Source organism: Lissotriton helveticus, chromosome 10, assembly GCF_964261635.1.
Source record: "Lissotriton helveticus chromosome 10, aLisHel1.1, whole genome shotgun sequence".
In the NCBI taxonomy this organism is placed as follows: Eukaryota; Metazoa; Chordata; class Amphibia; order Caudata; family Salamandridae; genus Lissotriton; species Lissotriton helveticus.
In genome coordinates, this window is record NC_136071.1 from 892,055,666 (window position 1) to 892,077,672 (window position 22,007).

At 40.6% G+C, this 22,007-nt stretch overlaps 1 protein-coding gene across 1 annotated transcript in view; it reads right to left on the bottom strand.

Moving 5' to 3' along the window:
• Positions 1 to 569: 569 nt before the first annotated feature.
• Positions 570 to 22,007, bottom strand: part of CCK (cholecystokinin) — a 50,658-nt gene continuing 29,220 nt past the window's right edge. Inside the window, exon 3 of the mRNA XM_078664389.1 lies at positions 570 to 1,371. Coding sequence (XP_078520515.1) covers positions 1,235 to 1,371 — 137 coding nt within the window. The 3' untranslated portion in view covers positions 570 to 1,234. The remainder of the gene's footprint in view (positions 1,372 to 22,007) is intronic.

Here is a 22,007-nt window from a genome sequence, read left to right on the forward strand (position 1 = left end):
GCGTACCACTGCCAATATTGCTTTGTAAATCATAATCGGCAATATGGTGGACCTCCACTCCTGCGCCACCATGAGTCTGGCGGTCGCAAGACCGCCAGACTCATAATCAGGCCCTTAGCTCCACGTGAATGGTTCTAGCAAGAGCCCTGGTCAGTTGTAATGCCAATTGTCTTTTTGATCTTTATCTTTGCTGCCTATTTTGAATTAAATACAATTTGGACTTTCGGCTTCCCAATGTGTTGTGCTTTATTTTTTACACATCCCTCACTAAAACATTGCATGTGAGATGTAGCGAAAGAAAGACTTTCATATGGGCAGAAAAATAACTTAAAACATTTCAATGATGGCTGCAAGAAATTTAACAATACGCAATTTGTAGGCCAAAAAGAGATGTTGAGACATAAAAAGAAGGATTTAATGAGAAATAGACATGCCTTAAAGCATATTGTACTTTTAGTACTTCTGGGGTTAGTCAAAAATAAGCTTACCTTTTACAAGATTTTACAAACCCTGGTGTGCAAACATACTTTCAGGTTTACCATAGAATGAAACATGTATCACTCATTACGACAGCATGATGTTCTGTTTATTCTCTGATGAGTTGAACTTGGCAACATTTTCACACATACTTAAACAATAAAAAGATTTTTCTTAACTAAGCCACTTATTAAAGGTGAACAATTCTTAGGATGCAAACTGTTGTCAATAAAAGGTGCCTCTATTTTTATACAAAGCATTGTTAACAATTAATGGAATTAACACAAGTAAATTAATACTAGTCTTTATTCTCAATTCTGATACCAGTGATACTATCTGATTATTTCAATAGTTCCATTTCTGCTTCACAGACCCGCATTTGGAGTCCTTGAAACCGATAAGTATGATGTGTTTCTCCAAAAGTTCTAAAATGCATGTGTACACATGTGTGGCACTCTAGAACACAGTAATTATTTCTATCGCAGTTTATGATGAGACTTCTAACAACTTGTGTTGACAGAACAATGGATGGCGAAATAAAGAGGTTTAATATGGCATCAACATGACATGAAAAGAAACCAAGAATAAAGGGACATTGCATGAGAAAATCTGCATATGTATTGCATTGTAAAGTTTTACAAACAAATTTACATCAAGTACATAATAAATATATTATAGAACACTTATTTTTAAAGACAACTAATTATGTTTTTTCTGTACAGAGAGGGTGGTGCATGTTGGTGAGGGGCATGGTCTTTCAGGAGGAGTATTCATATTCTTCAGCACTGCGGCGTCCAAAATCCATCCAGCCCATGTAGTCTCTGTCATTTATCCGGTGGGTGGGGTCGATGATAGGCCGGTTTTGCACAATTGCATATCTACCAGATGGGCCACCTAAGAAACATAAAGACAGGCATCATGAACAATTGCAAAGCAAGATGAAAGCTACTGGCATGTCACAATGTCATTTGTGAATGCCAATGAATACTCTGGGCCTAATTCCCCGAGTCATATACAATTTTGAGTCAACATTTATGGCTGCAAATGGCTCCATTGATGCCTGCCAACTGTCCCCAAAGGATACCTGACAGGTATAAATGGTTTTATACTGCTAAACTATATGCCCGAAACTGTGTACAATAACACAGTAGTAAATTCCCACACAAAATGTGAGAAATGGTAGTTTCAAGGCAATCCTGCTTTGAGAGTTTGTGAACATCCACAAATGCAAGAGCTTGTCATGATTTACAAACTATCCTTCTCTCTCTTCCTATCCTGGAAATAGCTATAGATTTACTCCAACAAAGAGGTGGAGAAACTCCTTTTCCAGTGTGTGAAGGCAACAGAACACCATCAAAGTTTATCGCGTTGTAGTGAACAGGCTTTATCCACAGGGGGGAAATGTTTTGGGTGTGAAGAAAATGAATCTTCATTTGCATGTTGGATTGCCTTTACACAGTGTTCAATTATAAACTATGTACAATTACACATTGGTGAAACAGCAGCCTTCAAAAAAATCTAATGATTCACCTAATAATACATATTAAAAAGTGCAACCAACACAGACGTTGATGCGCAGTACTGCTGATTTGTGGGAGAAAGGAAAAATCGCAAATCAGGGTCTGTGAGAAATAGCACTTTTACAAGTGCAGATTTACGATTCAGTTTATGAGCAATTCCTGCAGGATGTTCTGCAGATATTGTAGTTTGTCTCACTAGGTATTCCCAGTGTTTTGCAAAGTACTTTCCTGCCCTCCAGGTATAGGCCTTCACAATAAAATATATCTCAATTAAACTGAAAAAATAAAACAAGGATCAAAATTACTGTTGCTGTGACAACCATCAGACGTCTCTGCATGCGAGAATTAGGACATTTTATAAATTCCATGTTAACATTGGGCTACCGTTTCCTGTCTTGCTATTTCCAAGGAAACAATTTAACAAACATCGCAATCTAAACCAACTGCCAGACTTGTTGCGTAAAAATGCTGAATTATAATAATGATACTTCACTAGTGCATATTCATTCTCTATGCAAGTTTCGTGCAAGTGTTTGTGTAGCTTTTCACAGATCCAGTGCAAGACACACTGTGGGCACAGTATGCAGCAGTAACACGGTCTCCACCCAAAGTTACTTTGTGGACACTTTACATTACATTTGATTCTGTTTTAGTGATCCTGTAAACCTGGATAGTTGTTGTTGAAATCTGATGCAACACAGCACAACAACCAAAGGTGCTACGCTGGGTTTTGGCAAAGGGAGAGTGAAAGACAGTGTCATATATATTAAGATTTGTAACTGACATGTTCTCCCCAGCACTGGTGCACTTTAGGTTGCCATTCACCAACGCATACCCCTGCACATTTGTGCAAGGGTGTATGCGTTCTGTCAAGCATAGTTTTTGTACTGGTAAAGGCACCTTCCAGTACAAAAACTTAAGTTTAACACTGTTCGCACTTTTTATGTGTGCTGTGCAATGCAACACACATGCAATGTTTAAAAAATATGAAGAAATGAAAACATTTTTCCTCTGTTATACCTGCCTCAATGAGATGTAAGGTTTTGGAGCAAATCGCTGTCTCCAATTGTTAGTAAGTAGAGATTTGTGTGAAAACGCATGGGTGGTTACATTGTAACACAATCTACGACCCATGAAATACCCACTGGTTTTAGCTTGAAAGTAAATACTGCCACAATAATTTGCACTGGGTTTACATTATAAAAGTAATTCAAACCCAGGGGGAAATGTTAGTTAATATGTGCCCTAGAGTTGGTTCTGCTACAGTGTTTTGTGCCTTTTGTAGTCATTCATTTAAGATTTCAAGTACACTACAAAAAGCATTGGCAATGTACAATCTGCTTTGAACTAACATCACACAATGGAAGTGAATGTTTTAATATATGGTTGAAGGGATGACTATATTGAAAATACCTGCCAAAGGAAATGTTAGACCTGTCCACCTTTGGCATGGTATTCTTTTTGCCTTCACTACCCTGTTTTTTCTGAACCCCTTTTTGTTGACATTAGGAATCTACACCCTTTACTGCCGCTAAACAGTGGTAAAGTGCTTGTGCTCTCTCCCTTAAACATGATAAAGTTGGCCTGCCCATAATTAGCACATTTAATTTACTTAGAAGTCCCTAGTATATGGTAACACCTGTATTGAGTACTGTAAATAGAATTCTACTATTGAGCTGCAGCTCTCATTGAGCCACCCACTACAGTAGCCCTATAAAACATGTCTCAGGCCTGCCACTGCAGCCTATAGTGCAGTGCAAAACTGCCATTTTGCCGAGCCAAAAAAAACCTTTTGCCAGGCCTAAAACTTCCTTTTTAAGACGGACAAGTTACCCCTATGGTAGGCCCTAAAGGCTCACAGGGCAGGATGCATGGAATATAAATAGTAGTGCATGTGTACTGACGTATTTTATGTATTGGCAGTGAAAAACACCCAAAGTTGTTTTTCACTGTAAAAAGCCTAACTCCCACAGACAATAACACTGTGTTACCTTATTACACTTAATTGCTCTTCTGTGGTGTGATGTGCAGTCCTCTCAGATAGGAGACAAAAGGGCCTTAGGTGTGGAGAAGAGCATTCCTCTCCTGAGCAGCATGGCCTGAGGGTTTGTTTTCAGCCCTTCCTGAGCTTCTAAGAGCAGCCTAAGGGTTGTGCTCACCAAATTCCTGACTTCTGTAGCTGCTTGCCCTGTCACTGGCAAATGTAGTTCACACCTGGGCCTGTCTGCACTTTGTTACCCTAGACAGGTTTGAGCCACACACAGGTGAAAGGGAAGAAATGACGACAACTAGTTAGGGTTAGATAAAGTGGGTGACACCCAGAGACAGGCTGGCACTGACTATAAAAGTGGCACCCTCAGAACCACTTATCAGAGCAATCCTGGACCTGAGAAGATTCAGAAGAATACTTGCTCTGCTGTCTGAAGAAGGAACACTGGACTTGCTTGCCTTGAACTCAGGATCCAAGAAGTGACTCCAAGGGTCCGTTGGCTGACCTTCTGTTTGAGCTACAGGGGCACAAAAATCTTCCAGAGACTTTGCCTGCAACTGGCCAGCACCAACTGGACTTGCCTGAGCCCTTCTCCTGTAGTGAGTTCTGACCCTTAAGAGGCACCTCCCCAGGTCCTCAACCCTTGACTGGTGCCAAAGTGTATTCTTCCAACCTGTAAACTGCAAGAATTGATCTCCAGGTGAAAATCCAGAGGTTCTGGCCTCTTTGCATAGATAAAGAACTGCTACTGTTCTCCAAACAAAGGCGTGCGCACCTAACGGAGGCCAATGTGGACATGCATCCAGCGTAAACGCATCCTACTTGGCTACTGACTCTGGACTTCATCTGTGCAGTGCTCTTCACATCAACAACAACCACCCTATGTTTCTCACCAACTCAAACCTCCGACTGACACCCAGCTCTTAGCACCGACAATGACCTCACCACCAGAGCGAAGATCTGACTTAGGCTCCACATGTGGAACTAGACTAAGTTAGAATGTAAACTCTCCACTGGCATGCACTTGGTTCCTGTATCTGACAAACGTTCCATTGCAGTCTGCCTGACTGTAGGCTTTGACCTGCTCTAGATTTGACCAAATAACCTTGATTAGTGCTTTGTGTTGCTATTTTCAAATTCAAACTTTATGAATTAACATCTCTGGTTCGACGCATTTTTGATTTTGTCATTTTGGTGTCATTTTATTTATTAAAATGTATTCTATTTTTCTAAATTGGTTTGAATTTTTTCTTTTGTTGTGTTTTCATTGCATTAATGTTTGAGTGCTGCATAAATACTTCACACATTGCCTCTAAGTTTACCCTGACTGCTTTGTGCTAAGCTTCCAGGAGTTTAAACATGGGTTTATTTTGTGACTAGTGATTCACCCTGAAAAGAATTGTGATTATTATCTTAAATCAGTCTTCGGCACGTAATACTCCAATTTTCTTCGACTACCCAACCCTGAGCCAGTAAAAAAACCTACTATTCCTTATCACTACCCATCCATGAACCTTAAATATTCCTACCTACCTCTTACCAGTACGCATCCCTGAACCCTGAAAATCCATTACTAACTCTTACCACTATCTTACCTAAACCTTAGAACCCCCTAATACCCTTTACCACCACCTATCCAGGAACCTGAAAAAATCCTCAACTACTCAATGATACTACCCCTCATTGAACCCTAAAATAACTTTACTACCTCTTACCTCTAAAGATCTCTGAACCCTAAAAACCCCTTTTACCCCTTACCACTACCCATGCCTGATCCCTAAAAGCCCCTCTAAACACCACCAACCACCATTAAACCCACCCACCCTTAATCCTTAATTACGTTTTAACTGTAATGTGTTGCAACTTATTTTATTGTAATTTACTGCGGTGTAGAAATAAATGTGTTGTAGTGCTTGGCATGCAGTGGCCTCTCATTATCTGGATGCGTTATAAAGGTGGGCTACAAGCTATACTCATATGTTGCAATTTCTCCTGTCTCAGTAAGTATTATAATATTTTCACCTTTAAAGTGTAAAAAATGTTTTGTCCTATGATCACTACCACTTGCATGTATTATCCTTCTTTTTTTCATCAGCTTAGTAACTCTCTTTGAGATGGTCTGCTTTTTTATTTGACAGATAAGGAAGAATTTCAGGATATACAGTTTTAAAAGGTAATTCATGTTATGATGGATAGAATGATTTATGAGATAATACCAATGTCCAATCTTAGGGATTATTGGTAGTGTTGTGGACCGTAGAAGTCAGAAAATGAGTGTCATAAAAAAAATTAAAGACCCAAACTTGGTATCTTTACACACTGTAGTAGACACATCAGTTTTTACTCTCAATGTGTGGTACCACATTTCTAACAGTGAGCACAGGATTCTCATCCAATGTGGACGGATGTTCTCATACTCTAGACCAGATATTCATGGTCCCTCTGATGTGGCTCATTAAGGGTCATTGTCTGATAAATCAACTAAATGCTGATGATATGAAGACTATTCTAGATCTCCAAGAAGACTGTGCTGACACTCAACCATTTCAACCCCCCTATTATCCATAAAAGAGTGGATAACAAACAACTACTTATTCCTATTGGCTAACAAAACTGCGATTGCTGGGTCGCTTCAGAATGTATAAAAATAATGCAGAAACTTGTTGTTATGTTTGTCTTCGGTCCGCAAGTCTTTGTAACAATGTAATAGGCCTGATATTATCTGCATGACGTATCTAAAATGTGTCCATTGCTTGGTACCACCCACTGCATCATATGGATCTAAATAATAATGTTCTCTGTGCTTTTCTGTTGCTCATTTCTATATCTGAATATGTCACAAATACTAATGGTTAAACTGAGTGCAAAAAATAGATTGATTAGATTTGTATATACCCTGAGAGGCCACAACCATGTTCCAAATATATGGCTGTTTGTTGGCTGGATGAGCCAGGTTAGAAGACCATATTAAAATCAATGTGATCAGTGGTATCTGAAAGGGTATTCTACAAGAATATCAGTTTTTACATATCATCTTACAGTAATAGTGTAGCAAGAACATCAACCACCACAATGTTGTGGCGGTCAGAATCTATACGTAAGTATAGATTCACTATTCTCAACTCCACTTATATGAACTGTGACATGAGATATCTAGTTATGCAGATGTGGCTTTAAGAATACAAAATCTGTATTTACCTGTGAATCCTTATTGGAGCTAATCAATATTCTGGCTACTACATTTTTGTAGTATGATATTTTTTCACTCAATATTCTAACCATGCAACCTCTGGAATATCATGTATTGCCTGAGACCTAATTACCAAACTTGTATTTGGCTTCCAGTTTGTTAAAGCTCGGATAAACCTGACTGTCAGTTAGTAATAGGAGTAAAACATGTCTCTGTCTTCCAACTTCGCTGAAAGCCCATGTTGGCAGGAGCATTGCTTTCTTAGAAGAAGTAAGACAGCTGCTTAGCTACTAGTTTCTGAAAGAAGTTGAACGCAGGCGTATAAGGCAATCGGTTTTTGCCTCTCCTGCATCCATGTTGAATTTGTTTGTGAAGGGAGCAAATTGTTCTTCCTTCCACTTAGGAACCACCCTAGAGAGTAAGGATAATAAACCTGGTGACCTAATCTGTAATAGCCAGAGTTGAAGACCCAAAAACTGTCTCCAGATAGAATGTTTCTGATGATCAAGATTTAATAACAACAGCAACAAGAAGACCAACCCGTTCCCCAGTAAAGAGTGTAGACGCAAGCCAATCCAGTCCCACCCTGGGAAGCAGGGAAGGGTGCAGTCTTACTTCCTGAGGACTATGGTTGAGGTTTATTCTTGCAACAACAGATTTAGGTTTATCTATGAAAAAGCTAGCGAGAAAGTCACACAATCTTTGGAAAATTGGACCATTACTTGAATGTCAGTGTAGATTAAGGAAGTTGTTGACTTCAAACAGCTGACATGCAGAACTTTGGCTTTGATTACATATGAATTGATACAGATGGTATTGGCTACCTTCAGAGCTATTTTGGAGGTTTATAATTGTTGCTTGTAAATGCAGCATTTGGACGCAGAATATGTATTTCCCCGTCTTCCCTGTGTTTTACTTGTGCTTAGTTGCTCAGTTTTCACAGCATCATTAAACTAACGTTTTGAGGTTCTGTTTGCTTTCTAACCAATTTCCTTTAACTCTATCTCTCGATCACGAGCTTCTCATACACACTCGCCCAGCAATCGAAAAGGGTTGGATATCAGGGCTCTATTGAACATGCAATGATATGTAGAAGTGAAGAGAGAAGGTTATGCCAATTGAGAGTCCTGAATGTGTCACAATCGTATTGTTTGTTGCTTTTATCAGGCATATGAAGTAAATGTTGGAAAACATCAGAATAGCTGAAACATTTAAGAACTGGTGCCACTATTGATGTACAAACAAGCATCCTGTCCCTTCTCCTTGACCTTCGCGGTGCCTCATTACTTGAATCGTTCTCATGATCTCCTTTACCTGAGCCTCTCGCACCCCATGTACTTCTCACTTCCCTTATCATATACATGTAACAACTAAAAAACAATCTCCTCCATAGTAGAATAATCATACATTTCTAATGACGGCTTCCCTAACACTGTCACTGTCCTTGCTGAAATATAAGGTATTTTGTTTTCCTATTTTAGTTCTACACATTTTTCTGGTCGGAATTAGAACTGACCTGACAGCGCATCTGTCTGTAAGGTGTAGTGTTACTCATTCTTTAAATAATATTGTCAAAAAGGGGGTTTGACCTCTCTGATCTTGTGCTGTTGGCTTTTTGTTATATCATTCTGCTTTCCAGGAAGAGCGACCGTGGAATGCATGAGGGACTATTTTACATCTGAAAAGTACACTCAATCATCACATTGTTAAATTATTTTCTTCATCTGCTATATGCATTCTCTGCAGAAAGCAATCTATTTTGGTACTTTTCCCCAGCATTGGAAAAGTCACTAGAATAGGTTTTACTGGGATAAACAGCCTTTGTGAATGCAACACATGTAAACTGCATATATGAATGCTCGAGTTTATGTGCCTTGGCACATTTAAGCCAGTCCTATTGACTTTGTTGGTGTTTATTTTACGTAGTTCCTGTGAAACATAACATAACTAGTTTTTCCTGCCAATGCGCTATGCAACACCCCCATATTTCTCAATAATGTCTATGGGTATGCCATGGTTAGGCTGGTTAGCATGTATGCTTACTTGACCTTGCAGTGACATTCATTTCCCCCACAAATTCATTTCCACTGCAACCTTTAATGAAAGAGTACATTATTTGTACCTTCTATTCCATCATTAGGCACACACACACATACACACGTCATCCCACCTAGAGCGAGCACACTTTTTATCAGCTATAAATGATATGTGAAACATTTGAAAGTAAGACGTGGTTCCTATGCTAGCAAAACTATCGCGTCACCTTGCTACAGGGCGGGGTTGATTCAAGATTATTTAGAGAAAAAAAGTGCCCCCCAAGCATATATATAGAGACATGAGAAAGGGTCTTCTTAGGAACAAATAAAATAGATTAAATCAAAACTAACTGGTCGCCGCACGTTTTGATCGACCTTCTATAGTGTTTGTGTATTCAGAAGTACGGGCATATTCAAATAGTGTTTTGTTCCCAGAAAAGGGCACTTATGAGTTGAGAACCCATGCACTGTATTAGTTTTTAATTATTGTTCTATTTATTTCGCATACTTTTACAAACCATTATTCTTTATATGCCACACAGAAACACTCATAATTACCATCTACTTAGCCTGAAACGTGAATTAGCACAGCTTACTCCGAAATTACATATGCAAATGCTTACCTGAAATGTTCTATCATCAAAGCACACGATGATGTCTCTGGGACACTTGATAAGTTGAAAGGAGGACTGACAAAGGTAGAATGTTTCAGATAGTCGGAAAGTATCTAATGAAAACACTAGATTTGTAAGTTTACACTATAAAAGTTTGTTTTCGGAAAATAGAAAAAATCACGAATGAACCGAGGGAAACGTGAAAACACAGCAATGAAACACCAAGGAATCGTGTTTTGAAATTCTAATCTTAGTTAATTGTTGTAATTATGCAAGAAATTGATTCTACTAAAATGTATCGTTCCTGAGTATAGTCGCTGGAGTACATTTTGGGAATTCACCAAAACACTGCACATCAGGATTCAAATCACGTTTCCAGCTAATATAGCATTTACGGTACCAGAGCTCATGTCACCGCTGCATCAGCCGAAGGATAAAAAATTCAACTAAAGAAAGTAAGACTCTTTGCCTCGGGCGAAAAAATGCACGCAGGAGAACCACTCACATGAATATATCTCTAAATAATAAATATGCTCCAAAAATCGGACGGTGCCAGGCAGTCTGCGTAAGTGGAAAATGTGAAGCGCAAACAATATCTGCCTGGAAAACGAGAGGCGCGTGCATGACAGGTGAACAAATGACATGCTTTCAATGAAATAATAACAACAAACAAAAACGCATATCTCCTCAAAGCACTGCCTAAGCCGTACCAAGTTTTTTACGCTATTACAATATTGTGTGCAGTGCATCTAAATCGAGATTGTATTCTTTCTAGCGCACGAGTAATCCAGACCCCGTTTAATCCAAATGTACATCATCATTCTGAGTTGGAAGGTGTTCCTAAAAGCATAAACTAATCGCAATACATCCTTTTAATAAGGAATGAGTACAACTGCAGCCCCAGTGCCGTAGATACTGCTGCACAGTCCGTGCTTAATTTGAGCAGGTGGTTGCCAGTGGGGACCACCGGAACTTATTTTACCTGATCGTACGTTTCCGAGAGCATGAGAGAAAAACAGGCAGAAAGGAAGGGAGGAGGAAGAGAAAGACAGAAAACCCGTCACACAGGGAGAAAGAAGGAACCTGCAAAGTTAGGTAATGGGGAAGTCTGGTAGTGGATTAAAGAGGTATAAAGTGGATTGAAGACTATACATCCTTGGTGTTCCCCGCACAGACATGTAATACGCCGGCAAGGACTTCAGAACAGAGCTTTGGGCACCAGCAATGATTCTCCTACAGATGAAGCACTGACTGCGCTCCAGTTGGATAACCAAGAGCTAGCTCTCTTTGTATTCCATGCTCAATAATAGAAGATTGAGGTCACATTAAAGGCTTACCGCAGGAGGTGTTGGTAGCCCTCAAAATCAGGTTCAGTGCTGTGGAAAGGCACAACAATCACACACGATTAAATCACAGCCCAATTAGACGTATTACTTATGAAAACACAAGATCTGTGCTGTTGATAGCAGTTCAATTTGGAAAAATCACTAAACATCAGAAGGTCTGAATACATTCAGGGGCTGCAATATGGATCAAAACGTTCATTCAGATCCTTGTCAAATGGGGACATTTTGTAACGAGGGAAGCATTGGTAGACTCAATGTACACACTGGATTGGTTATAGCCCAGCATGGGACAGTAGGGACCTTAGATTCGTTTTGGTGTGAAACCAGACATCCCAACCAGAATACCTCAGGAATTGTAAGGCATACAACAGAGGTGTCGAAGGTTCTCCGCACAGTACACATACAGTCCCATGAACACACAGCACAGCTAAATGGTGCAACGGCGAAAACTTAAAATTGCTATTGGTCTTAGAAGAGGGCAATATAGCATTCCACCTTCGCCAGACCACTCTCCTGTCACTCATTTATAGACCCTGGGGATCAATATTGGCTGATACAGTAGGTTTCTTGTTAGGAGAAAGAGAGGTTCATAAGCAGAGCACTTATCAGTTGTCTCATGACACAGATTACCATTTTGCTACATGTTCAGCACAAGCACTAGCTGTGATGGGCTTGAGATGTTCAGTCAGATTAGCTTTATTCGATTTTGGTTTAAAAATCATAAAAGCAGCAACAATACAAAAATAAATACCTTAACATTTCATTACAAACATTAATTAAAACAGGATTAAATGGATATGACAAAACAGCTAATCAAAAAAGGACATTTCATAAGAGGTCTAAATAAAAAACGGGTCATGTATACAGTGCCACAGAATAGCTAATGTTAAGAGGAAGAGCGTTGGGTAAACCTATATCGATGTTTTACTTATTAATTGCTTACATCCGTGTCAAATCAGCTTTACTCATGAGTGGCCTCTTAAAAAAAAAAAAATTTGTGATCAGAAAATACAATTTTTAAGCCGAGGTACAAATCTGTTAAAGGCTAGGTGGTTAGTGGCGCTAGATGCACAGGGTCCCCTACCCCAGAGGTAGCGTTTCTTTGTCATTAATCTGGGTAACGGAAAGTATAGGGTACTTGGGTAAAAGTCATGCAAGTCACAAATGCAGATAGGGCAATCTCCTTCCTTGGGCTGGTAAGATCGTAGATATGGGGTGGTGTTCTTATTCTTAAATTTAATTAACACCAGGTCCCCAGAGATGTTTTTGGGCAACGTGCCCATCCACCCCACCCTCCTGACGCTCAAGATTCCACCATCTAGATCAGGTGGCAAAGGTCTTTTATTCTGTAGCCATGAAATAGTCTTATTTAGCAGGTCCTGGTATGTTTCAAGATTTCCCTGGCTAAGTGGGGGAACCCCAGAGAGGACAGTCACGTATGGGGCTGCATCAGGGGGTAGGTTAATGTGTGGCGTTCTTGCTGGATCTGCTCTGGCCACTGTATAGTTAGTTAACAATGGTTTCAATGCCACTTTGGGGCCTATTACGGTGGGTGAATTAGGCGGAAGTATGTTGGTTTGAACAATCTTGCGAGTGGTTGAGTTGAGCTTAACCGGGGTAATAGGAAGATTAGGGTGGATGGGCAATACCAGCTTCTTGGTTGGTGAAGAATTCCTTTTCATTTGTTTCTCAATACTAGTCAGCCTGTCCCCCAAGTCATTAAGTTTTGTAACCAAAGGTGAAATAACAGATAGAAACAATTGTTCGAGCTGCGCCAGCAAAGTCAGTTGGGTGGTTGGTACAGGGTCGTCTGTTATGTCCACATCCATAACCGCCTTAGGTGTGGTTGGATTAAAGGGGGATGAAATGGGGCTGGTGTATAACTTTTGGGTTTTAGGTGGGTTCTCATTGGCCTTTGCCCCATCATGCTTCCTTTTACTATTGGAACCCCGAGACAGAGCAATGGACTCGTTTAGGTCTTTGTTTAAGGGTAAGGGTGGGTCCCGCGAAGTGCCGTTTACATAGTCAAAGTTATTGGCAGCGACTGTAATGCTTGGGAGGGGTGATGCATCCGGTACATACTTGGTACCACACAAGGCGTTAAGCTCCTCCCAAACGGACATATTTAATATACGTTCCCCTGCAGTAACAACACTAAGCAGTACTAGGCAAGTCAAAACGTAAACGTAAAGTGCATCTCAGTACCTCATCCAGTGAACAGATCCAGTGGGGTAGCCCGTCCCGGCCTCCTCTGGCCTCTGAGGGCCCGCCCTTTGCCCGGGCTTAGCCAGGCGCTCCCGCGACGCGGAGGGCAGTCCTTCTTTTTAAGCGCCTCCGGGCGCTCCCTGGTTACTGGAGGCGGCGTCCAGCCGCTAAGGATCCTGGGGAATGTAGTTCCCTGCCCCGGCGGCCGCGCTGCGGTGTCCTGGCAGCTTCGGCGATGGCGGGGACAGAGGGTCGCTGGGTTGAGGAGTGCGAGCAGGTGAGGGACAGCACAATGGCCCCACGGTTTCAAACAGGAAAGCCTCCCCTTGAGATGTTTCTGGGCATATCCGGGAGGAGAACAGACCGGGCAGCAAAACCTAATTAAGCCAGAGCATTGTTGTTTCAAGACAGGGCTCTGGGTTATTGTGCATTCCAGGCCAACAAACAAATAGATGTGGAGCTCCAATGTGACCTCTGATGTGCATGTTCCAGAGTCATCCCCATAGGAGAGTAACTTCTGATGCTTGGAACCATTATCTTGAGTGACATGTAATGTGACCTCACGGATAATACCGTTATCTAGTACAAAGTGTCGATGCATAACATGCATAAGCACAATCACAAACATACACTTATAGGTAACTGAATGACCGCTGTTATGTGAGACTAATATTATGTTATGCATATATTATGTTATGTTATATTGATATTTCTTGAGGGGATTGGTAGATTATCTTCCAGGAGTACAGGTTAAAGGCCTGTGCCACTCCGTCCTTAATCTGTTTCCACTAGCTGCCTGTCCCCATGGTTTGGTGAGAGGGGATTACTTATCTTGCATTATGCGTGCTGATGGTCCACTTGGATTCACTCCATTCAAGCAGAGACTGGTACTTCCTTGAAGAGCACACAAACACAAGTGATACACCACAAGGGAGCTTCACATCCACTATAAGAAAACCATAAGGGAAGCAAACAAGCCTTAATAGGTGTAGAATGGTGCAGTCCTTCACACAGTGTGATGACTTTCATTGCTAGAAACAACATGAGTACAATAAGTTACCCCTGTTAGTCTCCTTCATCCCAAGCAGATGATAACAAATGAATGGGTTTATCAGTCTCCAATTTAAACAAACCAAGCACAAACAACTAACACTGCAAACATATCCTAACAACAACCTAGCGCACACCTGTGCACAAATAACATGCAGTGTATGTTGACATATTTCCAGTCACCCAAGAAGTCTGTGAAACAGGCACAATAGTTAGGAATCCATCCACGCACCCTAAAGATGTTTGCAAATAATAGGAGTCATATGTCTTTTATTGGCAGTATCACCACCAATACACATATCATATGAGGATGAGGCCTAACGGCAAGAGTGGTCGACCATGAAACTGGAGAACGGTGTTCGAGTCTTGGCAGGGACGCTCAACATGCTATGATTCTAGGCAAATGACTTACTCTACCTGTGCCTACAAAATAAATGTATCTGTCTGTAACACAGCTGGTGCTCATGTAAAGCGCTCTGATGCCTTCGGGTCGAGTTCCCGCCATATAAAATTCCCCCCAAAAAACATGACGGCTGCTGCTGAATATTTTATTTATTTAATTGGACGTTTTTTAGTGCACTAGACGTCCTGGTGAAGCTACTTAAAAGTGCACTACAATGAAAAATAAAGCTGTGGATTCAGAGGAAATGTGAATTTGGAGCAGAACGAGTCCAATTAGGCACCCTTTATACTCCAAGCTGATATTATGCAGCCATGGACTCGGCACCAGATAAAAGTCACACAACATGACAGTGGCCGCGGTACTCGCCATGTACCATCTTGAGACCTTAAATGACATCATAGGTGCAAACCAGCCAAATATTGATATCTATACTTCCAACCCTCTGATGGCCACATTGCTAATGAGACTCCCTTTCTAGATGCCTCTCGTATTCCAGCACACAGTGTCCATGGCACATGGGTTATCATTACCTACGGTTTCAGAAATAATCATGGTCACACTTCTGTTGCATGTTGACCTGTAACTTATATTTCTCATTGATTGTCAGACAGTCTGGATAAATGCTTACATTATGCTAACCTCTCAAATTACTGCATCCACATCACGCTTGTCTCCCCAAAGTCTACCCTAATCCTCTACCCTGAATACGTTGTTGACTTGCGATGAGATCTCTTCACAACACACTGCAGTGACATATCCCTGTATTCATGAATGCTTTGCTCCAAAAATAGTTCCCCCAAGTTTATGTCAAACAACATGTTTATCTCTTGGATTAGGAATTAAATCAAGCCCCAGACTAGTGGAAAAGTTTTACGTTAGACATCTTGGTTTAATGAGTCTTCCCTAATGTTTATGTGATGATGGAGGGATTACAATGTCTCAATTCACCTCCAGAGCCATTTCCCAAAAAAACATAGGGTCATATTTACGAGATACTGTCAGAGTGCGGAGCTGTGCCAAATTTGGTAGCACCACGCGTCAGCATTTTCAAAATGCAGGGATGCGCAGTTTTCACAAGTATACAGTGCACCCCTGTGTTTTCCCTGGCACTGGTGGTATATTTAAATGCATTGCACCAATGCAAGCACCCTAGCACTATAGTGCAACGGTGCCTGTGTTACAGGGAATTATTGTTTAAGTGCAGGCTGGTGTCTCTTCCTGCGCATAAACAATCACTAATGGTGATGTTTTACTTCTGTAGCAAATCGCCATTATTTAATGAGTGTTTATGTGCTGTAAGGGACACCTTCCTACACATAAACAATCATTCATGGCATTTTACTCTTTCTATGCGTGTTGCAAAATGCAGCACAAATAGAAAGAGGAGAAATAAAAGTATTTCTCCTTGTTTCACCATTCTAACGCCTGCTCCTGCATGGCGTTAGTTTTTGGCACTGCCTCAGATTCACACCTCCTTGCAAATCTGGGGCAGTATCACAAATAATGGGTGTTGTGGTGGAATGCCCACAGCAACAGCCATTGCATGCCCTTTTCATGCTAAGTGATGCATATAAAGGGGCATTATTTACAAGGAGGTATTAAGCCGCAAAAAGTGGCTTAATGCTGCTTTGTAAATATGGAGAGGGGCATATTGCCACCAGAACATCGCTAAAAATGATGTTCTGGTGGCGATATCCCCTTGTAAATATGTCCCAGAATTTGTTAAATAACACACTCTGGGCCCAATTCACAAAGAATTTGCTTTGACGTACTCTTTGATTAGTCCTGGGATACATCAAAACTCCTTTTGTAAATCAGGATTACTCCTGGTTTACTCTTGGAATTCAGTTGTAAAATAGGAGTACTGCAAAAGTAAATTAATCCCACTCCTAGAAAAATCTTTGTAAATCAAGCCCACATTGTGCCCTTCTCTGTGACAGAGGGCTAGCAGTGAGAAACGTTTGTAGCATGTATCAAGAGGCCCCCTATTTGTCTTTAGGCAGACATGCTTTGAATTCCAATGCCAATAAACATTTGAGGTCAAGACAGCCATTAGTAACTTCTTGGTTGAAGACTATGGCCCTAATTTTGAGTTTTTAGGGGGAAAGCATTCCACCACAAACATGACAGATATCCAGTCCTGTTTATTACAAGTGCCATAGGGTTAATACACTTCCAAATAAGGTGGGTGGGAAATCCGTCTGTAACCTCTCTGCCAAACGTTACATCAAGTCCAAGTTTGAATTTCAAGAAACTCTAGTAAGGCATTTCACTAACGTTTCAGACTTATTGTACAATTATCCCTGTAAAATGGTTTTTAGGAAATCTTTTGCTCCAATACTGATAGAAATCAGATCCTTTGTTAATGGTGTCTGCTGGAGTTTCAACCATGGACCATGTGCCCTACTGCACCTGTTTTTGTCCTCCAAGAAAGTCTCTGGTTTCAGGAAACAGTCCACCCAGAACCTAGGATCACTACTGGTCTTGAAGTACAGAATTCCACTGCTCCAACTTTTTACATCAAGACGCACCCCTATCCTTTGTGCACATTAATATATAAAGCTAATTTAGCATAAATCATAAGAATGGAAAAGTATTATTTTTATGATTGTAGGTAGTTTCATTGTATGGCATTCCGTTGATTAGATTATTAGCTAAAACGTCCACACAAAAGTGAGGGGCATAGACTTTTTTCAAACCTCAAATACAGTGAGGGACACGTGTGTATGTATACATGTGTATTGGGGCATGGGCATAAATAGCTGGTATGTTCTTTCTACTTTATGGTTTTCATTAATGCAATGCCCTGGGTCGTCTCGTCATTAAATTGTTATACATTTTTAAAAGAGGAAGAAAAATTTTAAATAAATGCAACCACCCATAAATTTGTATTTCATCTTAATTAAATATAATAAATTACACGGTGGTAGAAGAAAGGTGTTTAATCTATTTGTTTTTATTGCTGATAAAAGGTTTAGCCATGCAAATCTTGGGAAAATTACTACCTCAGGAAAACATTAGGATATCAAATAAGTTAGCTTGACTGGTGCATTATCTCTACTCCAGGTCTTTTTTATTTGAGAGGAAACTGGATAATAAATCACCAAATTCTGGGAAGTTTAGTTAGGGTGAATCTAAAATAATTCAATTATATTTGATACTGGTCAACATCTCGTCGTAATTTTGGGATGTATAAATATAACAGGAGTAATTCTGGCTTACTTTTGAAATTCATGAGCAAGCAAGGATTACTACAAGAGTAAGTCACACCTACTCAAAAATAATTCTTTGAGAATAAAGTCAAATGTTCAGAACCCAGAATCCCATTCAAATAGTCCCTCAAATCTCAGTCGATGCAGTGACTGCACTTTTTTCTCTTCATAAAATGTATTTATTAATACTAATGATGTATAGGGCATCAACTGTTAGGCAAAAGGGTACAGTCAATGGCAACAGCTACGAACAAAAAACAAATACATATTTAACAGGTTGCTTATCCATGTTAGTTAACATATCCCTATCCCCTCAGCTCTTGATAACATAGCAACAAAGTCAAGTGCATAGTAGATCTTTGGTCCCATTCTTAAAATGCAGAAACTAAGTTGAACGCAATCTCTCAGTAAACTAAATTAAGGAATCCGTCAAATGAGCTGTGGAAAGTTACAGTTTGTGATCTTTTTACTACATACCCTCATAAGCCTTATCTGTAAGAAACATTCCAGAATGGGATATTGCACCAGAATATTGTAGTCAGAATACTGTCTGAAGTACTTCTGGCTCTAAATGTTGCCCCCTTTGAATTAGTAATAGAAAATCTACACCTGTAGTACAATATTGTTGTGAACAATATTTTTATATGATATTCCGACATGTAATCCCCTGAAGGTAAAAGGTGTAGGCTCAATCAACACACTGGGTACAAGTGGGGGTCAGTTTCCCTCATAGGTATAAATTGCTCCATGAAACACTCAGTCCTGTCCATGGACAGACAAAGTACACAAGGGTATTAAATATCATTACTCCCATGCAATCTAATGTGGCTTCTGACAGACAAATGGAAAAATTAAACTATTTGAGTGTCTTATCCATGGAGTGTGAGTTCACTCCTCCAGGTATGCAACCCTATCATCTTAACGCTGGGACAATGAGTATGTACACAATTCCTTAGTTAAGAGGGTTCCTTCACTATGCATCAAGGTTGAAATATGGAATTGCTTGGTAGGAGCCATAGCCAAGAGATTGAAGTTATGAATATTGAGTAGAAAATATCTAGATACCAGAATATAATAGCCAAAAAACTGAAGATCAAAATATCAAGATGTATATATATTTGCGTTGGTATGGGTTTAGTATACTAAACTCCACATTTACCTACCATGATGATATACGTACTGTCAATGTGAGTAGATGTGGAGTTAGGAATTTTAAATCTATCTTTACCTATATGCATTTACCACCTCAATATTTGGGTCTTCAATATTTTGGCCACGGTATTCTGGTAACTCACCATTCCTTATTGAACACATCAAGAGATTCAAAGTATTAAACTAGCACATTACAATTGGACTTCTTGAGAAAGTATGGTTGCCTCACTATTATAACGCTACACTTCGCAGAAGTTATCATCGGATCTTAAGCAGTACAAAAACCGATGACTAAATGAATAAGACTGATGACTGTCTCCGTTTTTTCCACGAAGGCTACATTGTGTGATAATCAATGGGACAGTCTTAGCTTAAACCCTACTCACATCTGCTCCAACAACCACCACTACCTATGTAGACTAGGGCCACAGGTCTGTTAACTAACATTGATATCTAACATTCAATATTTGTATGTGCAGACTCTTAGATAAGCCTACCACTGCTCTGTTTGTCTTGTGGTGTGCTACCTTGCTCGAAGTGATCTTATTGTTATGTTATTGTACCACAATATTGTGGACAAAAAAGTCTGACAAAAATATTGTGTCTACAATATTGTTCATATAAATATCAGCCAGTAGAGCTAATAATAGAAAACTTACATCCAATTGACAATATTTTTGTGAACAATATGTAGTACACAATATAACCATTATAGGGTTAGTGTTTAGTGGTTTGACAACAAAGAGGTGTTTATATATTGGATGAGGTGTGACAGCTCTTTTATATAAGTGTAAAAAGTGGGTTAGTAGGTGAGAAGGATGTGAGTCCCTCAAAATTGAAAAGTCTGCAACTCCATCTTTACTGGGAAATAAGTGCTCTGTTGTAGCACATGACTCTCTCAGGGTAGTGAAGCAGAGCAGTTCAAGGCCTTCTTAGGGGAGGTGGCTTGAGCTAGTAACCCCAGCTTGTTGGTGAACAATAACAACTCTCAATAAATAATTATCCAGTCAGTTCTTTTTCTCATAAAATGGAAAACTACGTCTATCATACACACACAATACCAAATGCCATGAATTAATTGTAAATATATACAATCAGGTAGATAGAAAGCATTTGGCAGTAATCTCAGAAGAGTTCAGACCCCTAGCTAGCCCTGAACCCATAAGCACCATTCCCCCACCTATACTAGATATATATGACAATATAAGGAGGTGTCAATATGAATAAGGTAGGTATACTGACTTTGTCAGGGTGTCATCACATTACTAAAAAAGAAAACATTATAATCTACCATTGCAACAACTGAAATCAATGAGGATAGTACCAACACTAACTATTATTTATTCTAGTATAAAACTTGGCATTGTCAATACAGCATTGTGTTCAATAACACATCCTAAAGTCGTATTGTACCTTTTCTATGCTGTTACAGCAGCTTGAGAACTTTTGAACCAACCAACAGGAATCCCTACACTCCAGAGGCCAAGTACAAAAGTACAGGCTCAGGGAGCACTTAAAATGAACCCAACCAAAGAAACAAAGGGCACCTTTTGACAAAGCGTTTGTGGGACTCTAGAGAGGGCTTCTGCACTCCTGGATGCACCCAAAATATTTCATTAAACATTGGTTGTGCTTCTGTCATTTCTGGGGCACCACAATAAAGGAATTTGAAAATTCTAAGGCCTTCTCTGGGGTTTTAGGAGGCTCTTTCAGCTGGTACTTGAGATTGAAATGAGTGGCTTCTCTGCTCTTTCAGAAATGCTTTTTTCAGACTTGCAGCACACTTTTTAAAAAAATAAAAAATACCGGGTACAAATTTCCGCTAGGCAACCAGGTGCTGCCATTTTGTTGGGGCATCACTGGGAACCCACCTCCGTTCTGCCCAGCTGTCTCCCGTCTCAGTCCACCCTGTGCTGTTGCATTCTTTCTCCATTGCGTGCTGACCACAGGTGGGTTGGTTCAGGGCTGCACCTCTCAGCTTCACCCAGACAAGGGGAGTGGGAGGCGGCACAGTCAGGAGGTCATAGAGCGGTAGTGCTCATCTTGGTGTCTCCTGTTGCCGCGGGAGGATGGTCCTCTGGTACAGTTTCACTTGTGTTGGACCACAGTGTATGGGAAGGGAGCTCCATGACTGCCCCCATCCTATTTAAAAGTAAAAAATGACATTGCGCTGACCCCCGGGGGCTTAGCCTTGCCAGGGTGCAAATCAAATATTTGCAGTGGAGTGCTACTTGCTTCATTTCTCTCTTTGCCCTCCCCACCTGGGAGAATGCGCAGCAGATACTTGTTTCTCCTGCCCTACAGGACCAATTTCCTTCATTTGTGTGCAATTTGCTCCTTATGGTGAGATCTAGCCTCCAGGAGCAGGAGGCCAGGAGGTCTTCTGGCCTCCAAATGGTATTCTTGTTGGTGAGCTTAGTTTTGCTGCTCCTGTGCCAGACCTGTCTTTTGCCTGGTCTCCTGATGCCCTCTCCTGTTTGGGAGTATCTTCCACAGCCCCTCCACAGGCAAACAGCTGAACACCCCCTGGGTTGCACTTCTCAGTCCCTACAGTTTCATGGCTGCTTGAAGGGCCTCTTTGTGTCAGTGGAGTCAAAGGTCAGTTCACAGATGTCACGGGAGAACCATCCAGGGTCCTCCAGCAGGCCCATTCTCTCAACTATTACTCAGGGGGCACAAAGGGCCAACAGCACTGGATCTGGGGAGATACATCCCAGTCCCGGTGCCAGTTGGAGTTAAGGTCCATCTGTCCATTTTCTCAGTGGGGCCTGGTGGCTCCTCCTTCGAGCTGGGCATTCTTTTACGGTCATCG